Source organism: Chlorocebus sabaeus, chromosome 3 (assembly GCF_047675955.1).
Source record: "Chlorocebus sabaeus isolate Y175 chromosome 3, mChlSab1.0.hap1, whole genome shotgun sequence".
Taxonomy (NCBI): domain Eukaryota; kingdom Metazoa; phylum Chordata; class Mammalia; order Primates; family Cercopithecidae; genus Chlorocebus; species Chlorocebus sabaeus.
Genome location: NC_132906.1, coordinates 91431923 through 91444819, shown reverse-complemented (window position 1 = coordinate 91444819; position 12897 = coordinate 91431923). Strand labels below are relative to the sequence as shown.

At 41.7% G+C, this 12897-nt stretch overlaps 1 protein-coding gene across 1 annotated transcript in view; it reads left to right on the top strand.

The window, feature by feature from the left end:
* IRS2 (insulin receptor substrate 2) overlaps positions 1-6501 on the top strand; it is a 31001-nt gene extending 24500 nt beyond the window's left edge. Inside the window, exon 2 of the mRNA XM_007960879.3 lies at positions 4033-6501. Coding sequence (XP_007959070.2) covers positions 4033-4037 — 5 coding nt within the window. The 3' untranslated portion in view covers positions 4038-6501. The remainder of the gene's footprint in view (positions 1-4032) is intronic.
* Positions 6502-12897: the final 6396 nt, after the last annotated feature.

The following is a 12897-nucleotide window of genomic DNA, read 5'->3' as shown; positions in this document are numbered from 1 at the left end:
GGAGTAGTACAGTGTGTAATGAATGGTGTGACAAATTCAGTGAGTGTCAGTAAGTTTACATTTTTTTATCTACGTTACCTGTAGTAGCAGAACTGGTGTGTGATGTTCTGTCATTGGGTTCATGAGCAACACGTGAGTCGTACTGTTTTCTTTGTGGTTTTGCCATTACAGCTGATGATTCCTGAAAATGTCTCCCTTCTTAGTGAATGTTCAGGGTAGAATAGCCACAAAATTAATAATTCTTTGCTTCTACTAAAATTAACACAGATAATACAATAAATAAATTTTTGTTGGAATCTCATCTTCAGGAAGCCTGAAGTTTGATCATATGTAAAGCTTGAGGATGTCAGATGATTAGTGTTAGAAAATTGTTGGTGTATTTTTTTTCCCTAGTCAGGATGAACCAGGCCGATTTTCAGGGTGAGGGATAACTTCGGTTACTTTGAAAGTAAATGACTATAAAGGCAAAAGTTTACTCTCATTCCTAGGTTTGAATCTACAAGAGTGTTTTCCAGCTTTCTTCTTCCTCGGGTAGGGGAGTGTCACTGATGAGTGGGTGGCTGTCAGGTGGATGGCAGGTATCGTGTTTCTGTGGTGGCTTCAACCAGGGGCACTAGCTCTTGGTGTTTGGTGTCTGAAAGCTGTGTGTGAACTACGGAGAGCCCTCCTGAACCATTGCCCGTGTTAATCATTTTAGCCCTATGCCTGTGGGGCCTTTAATAGTATGCGTGGCAAAGATTCTACCACCGGCTCAATTGGAAAAAGGTATTTGAGACATCAGTTCAGGCAGATGGCTTCTGTCTTAAGCCTTCTTTCTCTAACAAATGAATAAAAACTATACTTTGGGTTTCAAAAAACATCCCTTTTTTCCACCATGCATTCTCAGTACTGATGCTTCTTAGGTCTCCGTTGTATCCCAGTTCCTCTGCTGCGGCGGGCAGGGTCCAATCTGAGGTGTGCTCCAGCCTTTTCCTCACTGCCCTTTTGCACCTCCACAAAGGATTGTTTCCGCTGGTTAATTCTGTTTAAATCACCGCGAGTGCTTCCAAGCATCCCTAAGGTCACCTGGAATCAGCCGTGGCCTCCTGGGGTGGGGGGATGTCTAAACAAGCAGGTCTGTGAGAGGCAGGGTGCTGAGGGGCAGGAACACAGGCCTGTGCCTGCTGAGCACACCCAGACCACAGTTCTTGCTTTACTGTGAAAGGCGGCCGTAGAAAGCGATTGTATTTTAACCTAACAGGAGACAGGCTAGGTGAGACACATGCACGTTGTGCTTGCTCTGGTAACACGTGTGTGCATGCAGATGGATGTGAAACGCTGCACAGCTGACGCCCCCATGACTGGCTCTGAGCGGGTGGTCATCCTATTTCTGATCTCCCTCACCTCAGCTCTCTTGCGTCCTTTGAGTGTGCCATTAACAGATTCATCTTCCTGTAATAACCCTTCCTTCCTCCCTTCTCCTTCCCCTTCCTCTTCCCCTTCTCTCTCCTCTTCCCCTTCCCCTCCCTCTTTTTTTTTTCCTTTCCTTTTCTTTCCTTTCCTTCCCCTTCCTCTTCCCCTTCCCCTTGCCCTTTCCTTTCCCCTTACCCCTTTTTTTTTCGTCAGCCATCTTCCTCCAAGTTATCAGTGAGGCCCTGCACCAGCGTAGAATTAAAAAAAGAAAATTGTTGAAAGGTCATTGCATGAATAAATGCATAGATGAATTATTTCCTTGCCATTTATCAGCTCTTTTCTTGCATAATGCTGATGCTTAGAAATTAACGTTTTGATAACTATATTCTACTTCCAAAAAATAAAATTACATGTTCAACTTAATTAGAGCTCGCAAAGAGATGTAATGATAAGAGTTGAGTTTTACAGCGATACAGCATCCTAAAAAAACAATGAAAATGTCAGTGGCCTCATGAAATCACAAATGAAAATGGAAAGTGATTTTTTTCAGCAATAGTTTATCTGCCATTTATACGACAAAGTACTTAAGTTTGAGAAGCTGAAGAACTTACTTGTTTAGTTGTTTTCAAAATAACAGACTTAGAGTTAACATGAGATAATTCACCGACATTTAGCTAATTGTTAGTGTCCAAATAAAATAAGCAATTGATTAGAAATCTTTCTGTCAATGGATTTGCAGACTCTCAGTTCCCTGCTTTATGGTGGCCATGGGATTCTTCCCAAATCAGGGCCTCGGGGACAAAATGCAAGTTCATTTTAGAGTGAATTACAAGTCAACGTGTATGTTAGCAAATGCCTGCTTTTTTTTAGGGGATACAATTAGATTCTCACTGAAGTCTCCTGGGATTGAAAATCACAACAATAATGAATCAGAGCTTTCCTTAGGAAGAAATTAATTCTGTTAAGTTCTTTGGCAGAACATTGTTTACTTGCAAAATTTCTAATGGACATAAGCTTTATAAAAATAATAAGATAGGCCGGCCGCGGTGACCCACTCCTGTAATCCCAGCACTTTGGGAGGCCTAAGTGGGTGGATCACCTGAGGTCAGGAGTTCAAGACCAGCCTGGCCAGCATGGTGAAACCCCATCTCTACTAAAAATATAAAAATGAGTCAGGCATGGTGGCATGCACCTGTAATCCCAGCTACTCGGGAGGCTGAGACACGAACATTGCTCAAACCTGGGAGGCGAAGGTTGCAGTGAGCCAAGGTCATGCCACGGCACTAGAGTAAAAACAGCCTCAGAATGTCGCATTGTAGGGAATTTAAAAATGTATACCTTGTATATTGACAAGTATTTTTTCTGTAAAGCTTTTGGGGTTTTTTGGGGGGCTATAGAGCATAGTGCCTCGAGTTCCTAAGGAGATGTGGTTTTGAGGGACTCACTCAGCTTCAGGCACACTGGAAGTTTCTGTCTTGTTGAGTTCAGTCTTCTAAACTTAAGATGGATAGAAAAGAATTTGATTCACAAAAAAGTAAGGGAGTACGGTAAAGAGTCTAGGATCAAAATTCTAAATGATTTTAGAAGAGTGTCCAGAAATACAGTTTGTATAAATGCATCTGCAAAGGAAGGAAATGTACCTGTTTGAGAGCAAAGCAGTGCTCACCATCATGGAACTGAGTGATCAAAATGAACCGTATGTCATTTTGGTTAAAAAGCCAAGAAGCCTCGAAGGAAAAAAGCAACACGCTGTGAAAGGTCAAAATCTTCCAATTTGTTCTGTCCCTTGAAGAAGGAATATATCAAGTAAAAATAGGCCTAAAACCCTGGAAATTGAGAAAGGTTAAAGAATTTTGATCCTTCATCCTGGAAGGGAGGAAGCAGTTAGATCTGGCCAAGTGTCCTCAGTCCCTGTCCCCTCTGAGCACAGCGAAAGGGTAAATTACCTAAACTGGAACATATGAAAGTTGAGTGGATAAAAATAACCCTTTCCTAATGTTGAGGGTTATGCAACCACACGTGAGGCAGTGCAGGAGCCTTCCATTGCTGGACACGTTCAAAAAGAGATGGATGATCCAGTTGGAAGTTTTCTGAGGACAGAAGTGTGGAGTTCTTAGTTATTCCACTTTCATAACATAATGCACATTTGTAGGATAAACATAGTTTACAGAGCATTGTAACGTGTGTCATGGTTTTTCATCTCTGCAGCTCTGGGAGGAAGGTAGTGGATTCTGTGTATCCCACACAACACAGGGAGCATCAAGGCCTAAGGAGTTAAAGGGGTCATTCCATCACACAGACACGCAGTGGCACCTGGGAACTGGCCCTTCTTTTTCTATCTTGTTCGACAGAATGATTCACAAAAACACGTGTGAATATTTTTCTTAAATTGAAAACATGAACCTCACTGTATAGACAACTCACCGTGAACCTAACAGCTCTGCTTCCAGGAGAACTCAGAGTTTTCCCACCGAACTCACTTCTGGAAAACAGAATGAATACGTGTTTCTTTCTCAAAGGGCATCAGTTTATGAAAATAACCCAGGTCTTAGCCGTGGGTTAGAGGGGCTTATTCTGGAACTCCAGAGATTGCTCTTTTCTCCTGAGGATCTCCGCTAACTTTCCTCCTTCCTTTTTCAGAGTGAAGATCTGTCTGGCTTTATCACCAGGATGTCACACGTCAGAGAATGTCATTAAAAGAAGATGCTCAGCATTGTTTCAGCCCGAAGCTGCTTACAGTTTTCTTTTGGATCTGAGCAATGTCTATGTTTGGAAACATCTGTGGACTCTGTTAGATGAGGCACCAACAAGGCAAGGTCACCTGCCTCTCTTCCTTGTTCCCGGATGGGGCATTCGTCATTGTGCTGTTTGCATTTTGTTTTGTTTTGTTTTAACAAAATTAGCTGAAGAAGTTATTCTCAAGAAAATTGGATGTTTTCATTGGCCTTTTTAAATTGTGGCCGGTGTCTTAATTTCTTCTTTTCCTTTTGGCAAAGCAGATGTAACCCTCAGCATGCTAGGAGAGTGCACCCACACCTATGAAAGTGGTAAAATCTGGTATTTACTGGCTTACACTCAAAACGACCACAGTCCTACCTCAGTTCAAGGTAAAGCCGGATTTCCGTGGCGGGGGTCCAACAGGACCTCCTGTAGTAGCCCCTGCGCTGTGTGTCTGGAGCGCGGTCCTCGGCCTTAGTGAAATGGTCCAAGTAGACAGCTGCTTGTTGGATTCCAGTGCAGGTACCTGCCATGTTTACGTCCACACCGAGCCCAGTGTGGGACTGACATTTCTCGATGGAAGTGAAATTTGGGATTGGACTTCAAAGACGGATTATGAAATAATAATTACTATATGTAACTGAAGCAACCTACTTTTGAAACAAATCAACTGTATTGGGTAGTGGGGGGTGGGAGGGAAGGGCTTTGGGAAGGGGATCAGTATCTCTTTTTACCTTTAACAGACTTGTTTAATCTTCTCGATGTAGATGTTTATGTAGGTACTTCACATTGCAAACGCCTTTTATTCTATTTACAAGCTCAGATGTCTCTGCTCTCCTGAATCTTGGGCATGCCTTTCTGTAACCAAAAATCCCTGTAGGTGTGCTAGCAATTCCAGGGTGGTCTGGGTGTGGCAGATTTAATTTTTTAATACATGTATTATCTTTAATAAAATGTTATTATGTCAACCAGTGAGGCTGCCCTGAACAAAAAACGAAAAGAAAAAAAGAAAAGGAAAGAAAGAAACTGATAAAAAGAGGCATTCCAGCCCCTATGTGGCTGATGGAAAAAGAAAAAGAAGAAAAGCAATCTCGCAGTACATGTTACTTGTCGAAAAAATTCCTGACAAGACTACCCTTGTTTTATGTTTTCAGTATTCTGAAAATACCAGTGTTGTGGCAGTTCTCGCAGATGTTACCTAAAACTGCTGAACTTGACCGGCAGAATGTTCTGCCGTTTTCTGCTCCCTCGACACTCAACTGGAGGGCTGTCGACCTCTCCTCCCGCGGGGGCTTCCCCAGTGCCTATCTTCTCTGATAGTCATGGAGAGGTTACACTAATTCATTGGAGATGTTAAGTTGTTGGTTTCGTTTTGTTTTGTTTTGAGAAAAATATATATAAATATATAGATATATATCACTATAGAATAATGCATTAATAAAATGAGGCTTTTTTAGAGGAAGACCAAAAATGTCAATGTCTTAAAAATATATTTAATGGCAATGCACACGTCTTCCTGCTTCCGTGCTGAACTTTAGAACAGAGGATTGTATTGCAAGACAAAGTTGAATGTAAAGTGATCTCCCTGAACATTTTTAAGGTTTTACTTTTCTGAAATTATACATCACAGCAGCGCCTAGCCCATACAATGTCAGCTGGAAGGTCAATTTCAGTGTACGATGTACTTTATTAAGATGTATAAAACATCCTGAAGTTTTTATTTAGTTTTGGGAATAGGCACCGATGGGTGGTATTTGCTTTGTAACTCCCCCCAGGTACGACAGGGACTGCATATGGACCCTGCTGAATGCGGTGTATTGACGCGTATTTAACTCGCCCTCTCTCCTTAGAGTAGTCATGACACTATACAGATGGTTCATGTTCATACTGCAGCTTAAAACAAGCAAAATACACAGATGATAATATACTAAATTTTCCTCTATCCTGTACATTTCAAAAAAAGGCATATGCAATATTTACATTTTTAATTTAGTTTACAGAATGGAACCAAAATGTATAAATGTTATGTTTGCTAAAACTTCACAATGTATATTGGGTCTTTGTACATTTTGCCTGACTTACCTTAAATTTAAAATATTTTTTGCTATATAAACTTTAACAGTTATTAAACAGTGTTTTCTTTTTGGGTACGTATTGTTTCTGGATATCAAGATGTTAAATATATTTCTTGCTATTGTGATATGACAAGAGACTTAACTTATCTTGCTCTGTCTTCCACTGTACACGCTGTATATAGGGGTCAATGTGATGCTGCTGGAGACGAGAATAAACTGGACTAGAATAGTGCATTGTATTTAGTCTGTATTGATCATGGATGCCCTCCTTAATAGCCATATGCAATAAAATAAAGTACATTATTTATGAAATGAATACAGTCCTGAAGATTCTTTCTGTGTGAATTCTCCGTTTAACGTAAAGCCAATCGACTTTTAGAGTGTAAACGGGAGTAGTTGAGGAAATAACTAGGCTCCTAAAAATACTTTGATACCTTTTAATTTTAAAACTTTTACTCTGGAAGCCAAAAAATACCTGCCAGATAACAACATTTATGAAAAACAAATGTGTTATAACAACAGAAAAGAATATTCTATTTACAAAACACAGAGTCCTTATGATGTGCTGGATGCTATTCTAAATGCATTACAAATACTAACTTCCTTCTAGCTCATGACAATCTTAGGAGGTAGGAATTGCCATCCTCATTCTGCAGAGGAGGAGCCCAAGGTACAAAAATGCCAAGAGACTTGTCTGAGAGCATGCAGTCCGTGAGTGGTAAAACCAGGACCACTCCCCGGCTCTGCAGTCCAGAATCTGCTTATGCACCTCTGCTTAGTGCTCCCTTCCTGATGTGCACACAGAAGATCCACCAATGTGTACATCAGGAATGCTCCCTCCGTGACATGCACACAGAAGAAGATGTACCAATGCATACATTAAGAATGCTTCCTCCAGCCGGGCGTGGTCACTCACGCACCTGGCTGCCCCTGGCCAGCACTTTGGGAGGCCGAGGCAGGCAGATCACCTGAGGTTGACAAGCCTAACCAACATGGAGAAACCCTATCTCTACCAAAAATACAGAATTAGCCGGGCACGGTGGCACATGGCTGTAATCCCAGCTACTCGGGAGGCTGAGGCAGGAGAATCGCTTGAACCCGGGAGGCGGAGGTTACCATGAGCCAAGATCACGCCGTTGCACTCCAACCTGGGCAAGGAGCGAAACTCTACCTCAAAAAAAAAAAAAAAGAATGCTCCCTCCATGACACATACACAGAAGAAGATACACTGAGGCATACATCAAGAATACAAAGAACAAAATCATCAGATCCAGGAAAATGCAATTCAGGAAGCAGAAAATATAAAACTGATGCCGTGAATTTTTATCCAGGACAGTTTTACCTCCTCACTTGAAACGTTTGTCCATATATCCACTTTGCCCTAAAATGACAGTCATGTAATAACGTGTGTGTTATCTTTTGAACAAATAAAATCAGTGCAATTTGGAAGGGTGACTTTTAAATGATGGTTTTTAAGTCAGCAAGATGAGCTCACACTGTGGTGTGGAGACCCGTGGTGGGATAGCCACGTGCTGCATCCCCTGTTTGTGCCTGGATGGTTTGTTCTGGGGGAGCCTGTTAGTCACACAGAGTAAGAGGCCTGATCTGCAAGGCTTGATATACCTAAAATCTGATAACCATTTTAACAACGAAAGGGCAAATGATGCAGTCATTCCACAGGCCTCATCTAAGGCAGGAATGGACAAGTGATTCGCCTGAAAGAGCCACCGTGGATAAAGTACAGTGACATGGAGTTGTTTCAAAGGTCCACAGATCCTGGAAATATTACTCAGAACCAATGCAGGGCCTTTTCCAGAATGTTAAGTATTACATGACAAGATACGATGACTGCAGACTGCAATAATTTTGGAAGAATTTGGTTCTAACCCACTGATGGCCTTGACAGGCAGCTTGCAGGAGGCACCTTAGCTCATGGTACTGTCATGATATTTGAGCCCCATCCTTGAGCTGATCTGCAGCTCGTCCTTCCTCAAACCTTCCTTAAGCATTGCTTCACAGGTTAGACGGGTTGTTCATTACTGTGAGTTGTGAGTTAACCAGGGGTAATAGCATTTGAGTGAAGCTAGCATTTCTTGACATACCAACTTTTGGATGGCACCGGTTGAAGGACAGAGCGGATGATACCTCCACTGAGAATGTGCAGTGTCTCTTCCCTGTCATTGCCCCAGCAGTTTTTCTCTGATTTCTATAACCGAGTGAAATCTGATGTTTATGGTTCTTGCGTTGGCGATGATACACAGATGATAGACCTAGCATGCTGCAGTGGATAGCTTGAAAACATGAAGCGTCCCTTTAGGAGTTCCTTTTAGATTTCGACCCTCACAGCTGTGTCTTTCCTTTTGTCTCTTCAGCCTCATTTCCCTCTGCAGATCCCAATGACCCTAAATAGCAATTTGATGGTTTCTTGTCTGCTTATCATTCGTGCCTCCTTCATTTCACACTGGTCCCACTTTCCTACCTGAGCTCTCAGATTACTCACAGCCTCTCCGCTGCATCTGGAAACTCTCTGTCCTATTTTAGGCACTTGGTTCCTCTGACAGGAGCTCTGCCTGAGTTTGTGCCGCTGAAGTTTTCTTTTTCTCCATTTCAAAATCCTCTCCTTTCACGTTGGAACTCAAAAAGTTCTAAATTTTTATGAAAATGACTTACACCCCAAGAAACCTACCCCCAACTGTTTTGCAGCCTGTCTGGGTGTGTCAAACACATATCAGAGACTGTACAACGTGCTCCTATCTCTCCAGACCTTTCTGGCTATGATACTGTTAATTCTCAGATGACATTGACAGAAAACATACCGATTGATAGATTTTTCTAGAAAAGATGCATAAAACAGTAAAGGAGATGTATGTATTAACATGTGTTTAGCTGCAAGTAATTGAAACCCCAATTCAATGGCTCTTAGCTGATCTGAGCTGCTGTAATGGAATGTCATAGACTGGGTAGCTTATAGACAGTAGTATTTTTTTTTTTCCTCACAATTGTGGAGGCTGAGAAGTCCAAGAACAAGCTGCTATAATGTGATGTCTCGTGAGGGCCTGCTGCCTGGTTCATAGACGGCACTTTGTCAGTGCCCTCCCATGATAGAAGGGGTGACCTAGCTCTCTGGGGTCCCTTTCATAAGGGTACTAATCCTGTTCATGAGAGCTCTGACCTCATGACTGAATCACTTCGGAAAGACCCCCACCTTCTAATACCGTCACTTTGGAGATTCAAATGTTAATATGTGAGTGGTGGGAGAACACAGACATTTAGACTATAGCAAGCTCAGAGCAGTAGTTCTCAAACTTCAGGACTTCTTAGAATTATCTGGAGGGCTTGTTAAAAACAGATTGCTGGACTCCACTCCTCGACTCTTCTCAGCAAGTCTGGGGTAGGGCCCCAGAATTTGCATTTCTAAAAATTTCCAGATGCTGCTGATGCTGATCTGGGACCACACAATGAAAATCACTAAATTGCGAAGGGATGTATTAACTCACACAACAGGAAGCCGAGGGCTGGTTAATTAGGCAGCTAAGTGGCGTGCACAGAAGCCCTGGATCTCTTCATCTTTCTACTCAGCCATCCTCCCGATCTTTGCTTTCATTTCTCACACTTGGCCCCCTGTGTTTATAAGATGGTTGCAGCAGCTCCAGGCAGCAGATCATCTCATCATAATGTCCAGCGAAGACAGTGTCTCTTCCTTGAATGTCTTTCTGGAGTGATGCAAATGACCCCAGAGCCACCCCACCACCAGCTGCCTGTGCCTCACTACCATTGTCTGGGATTGGGTCCCAAGCTCCTGGTTCCATTGATTATGAGGAAGAAGATGGCTGATTTACACTAAAAGAGATGCACCCTCCAGGGCTGGGAGGTGTCCGCATCCCAGGAAGAGACCATTGAACAAAAGCTGGGCGTTGGAAACCAGGAAAAAGAAGGAATACTGTCACTGCAGTAGCAACTAACAGTGTCTGCTACAGCAGCAGGAAATGAAAGGACCACCCTTTTCAAATGCAATTATATCTCTAATGTATGATCTCCATCTACAGTGATTTTGAAAGGGGGATTTATAATAGGGTAAAAGTAGAACAAAATTATGAATCTAGCGTGATCAAAAAGAGGATGGCGTCACTGGTTTATGTTTGCAGAATTGTTATTTTCCAGACTCAGAGCATAATTCTACCACTATAGGCTTCACATATCTTTGCTTTTGTTATTAAATTCTGTGCAACATGGGAAGCTGTTTTATAAAAGATCAAGATACAAAGGATTGGAAAATTGGACCTTTGAAGGTACATCAAAGAGCTAGGACTATTTAGACTGGAAAAGAGGAAACTGTGGTGATTAATTAGCATTGATAACATTAGAGGCTATGGATAAAATAAAGATTAGTCAGCTGACCTTCTCAAAAGATGATAAAGCCAGAAAACACGGTAGACTACAATTAGAAAAATATGTCCTATTTCCATAAAAAATAACTTGATAATAATGAGGGTTATTAAATATCAACTTTGAAACCATTGTCGATTTCATCGCCTGGAGGCCTTAAAAAACAGGACTTTGCAGCTGTCTTTCTTCGTAGTGATGGGAGAGGGGCCATAGACCACATAAACTCGACTGGCTCCTCCTCGCAGGGGCTCAGCATCGCACAGCTGATGAGGCAGCCACCCGCTTTGTTTCTTATGTCAACAGCTCCCCTGGACTTGCACAGGGCATGACCTGCAGCCTGAGATCCTGGCTTCTCTGAGGATGAAAGAACTACTGAGCATCGGATTTAATCAGGAAAAAGAATCGCCATAGTTTATTCTGCCTAATTTAGTCTGTAAAGTGTTTGCCAAAGTAGTATTTAGGAATCTGAAGGAAAGATCTAAAATTGGAAGGAAAGATCAGAGGGTGAGGTCCATCCTGAATGGTCCAGGTTCATAAGATCATAAGATCATGCTGATAGAGCAGCTCTAAATCATGTTGCTTAAAGAGATTTTTAAATACAGGACAGCCAAAGTGACAAAGTGATCTTTATCAAATAGCCACACCCTCTGGCACCTGTAGTCCCAGCTACTTAGGAGGCTAAGGTGGGAGGGTCACTTGAGCCCCAGAGTTGGGGGTCAAACTGCACAATATAGCTAGATCCTGTTTCAAACAAGAAAAAATAAATAAATAAACGCATGTATAATTCAAATTCTCCTTCCTCCCCACCCACCCATTATCTTTTAGGAAAAGTCAAAATTCCTGAGAGTGGTAGGCCTGAGACATAAGGTGGTATATGAATTGGCTTCTGCCTAATTCCCCAGATGCATCTTCAAGGCCCTGTCCCTCCCCCTCCACCCATCCCTGTGTGGGCACCTAAGCCTTCCTAGAGCATATAAAGTGCACCCAGCTCAAGTAAGGAAGAGACATAAAATGAAATGAAAAGACAAAGGATTGCTGAACCTAAAAATAAATGTTTATCTACCAAGAGTTATTATTTCCTAAAAGATCCCTTGAGGAAAGTTATGCAACAAGTTAGAAGCATTTTTAAAAATACACATTTAAATGCTATACAACATTGCTTCACTTCTTCCTTTGAAATCTGAGGACATTCATCATCTCATTTCCATTCACCTTTCCTTTCTCCTTTTTCCCCGCCTTAACATTTGTCAGTTACATTATTTTCTGCATTTTCAAGGCAAAAAAAAAAAAAAAAAAAAATACACTTTTTTCTGTAATGTAATTCATACGAGTTTAAAATACTTATCCTTCATTTACATTGATTCATTTCATACCACCAGTTCTTTGAACATGCTTAGTTTTTAACTATCTATTAATTGCTTGGATTTTGTTACTGAAAACAAACAACTCAAAACTTTTTTCCAGAAACTTTTTTATGTGCTCTGTTCCCTGAGCTCTCTCATATGTGAGGGGTAATTTGCCTATTGTCTTTGTAGATGAGCAACAAATTGGCTGTGTAGACCACTATTAGGTCCTATACTCCTTTCCAAAGAACTTTGTGACATTTCTCCAGCCTTCTTATTTATTGAATCAGGAGGTTCTGATGAGTGGTTTTCGAGTTCAAATTACTTTGGGGAAATTCACTTGGCGCAAAGGTGCCCTAAATACACAACCCTGTCTACCTAACCAGACTCACCTTCTGCCTCTCTGCTACCCCATGAACCCAGTGTTGGTCACAGTTGCACTGATCCTATCACCAAATTTTAATCCCTATGACTCTGCTTTGCATAAAAGTATTTCATTTGCCCTAGAGTGTTGAAACCTCTTTCTTCATCTAGAAACTTGTACTGACTCTTCAAGACAACTCTACCATGTGTCAGGAGAAGGAAAACTGGAAATATCCAGTGAACGGTTCCAATGACTATAATGCAACCTGATTTCAACTCACCTCAACAGAGCTAGTGATTCACTTCTCCCGATTCTCAAACCACTCTGCTTACCCTTCTGTTAGGGCACCTTCCAAGTTTCACTGTAGTATCTGTTTATCTGTGTTTCTCCCACGAGGGGGCTCCTTGATGGAAAGGATCACGTTGCAGACATGGTAGCTAGCAAAACTGTGTTACCGCAACTGCTGAGTAACTCTGTTCAGACATTTATCTGCCTCTCATCCATATTCACACACCTCTGAGAACTAAGTGCTTTTAAGAAAACTGAAGCTCGGAAAGGTTAAACACCTTGCTCAGGGTCACAACTAATAAGCACTGAGTTGGAATTCAAAGCATTTATT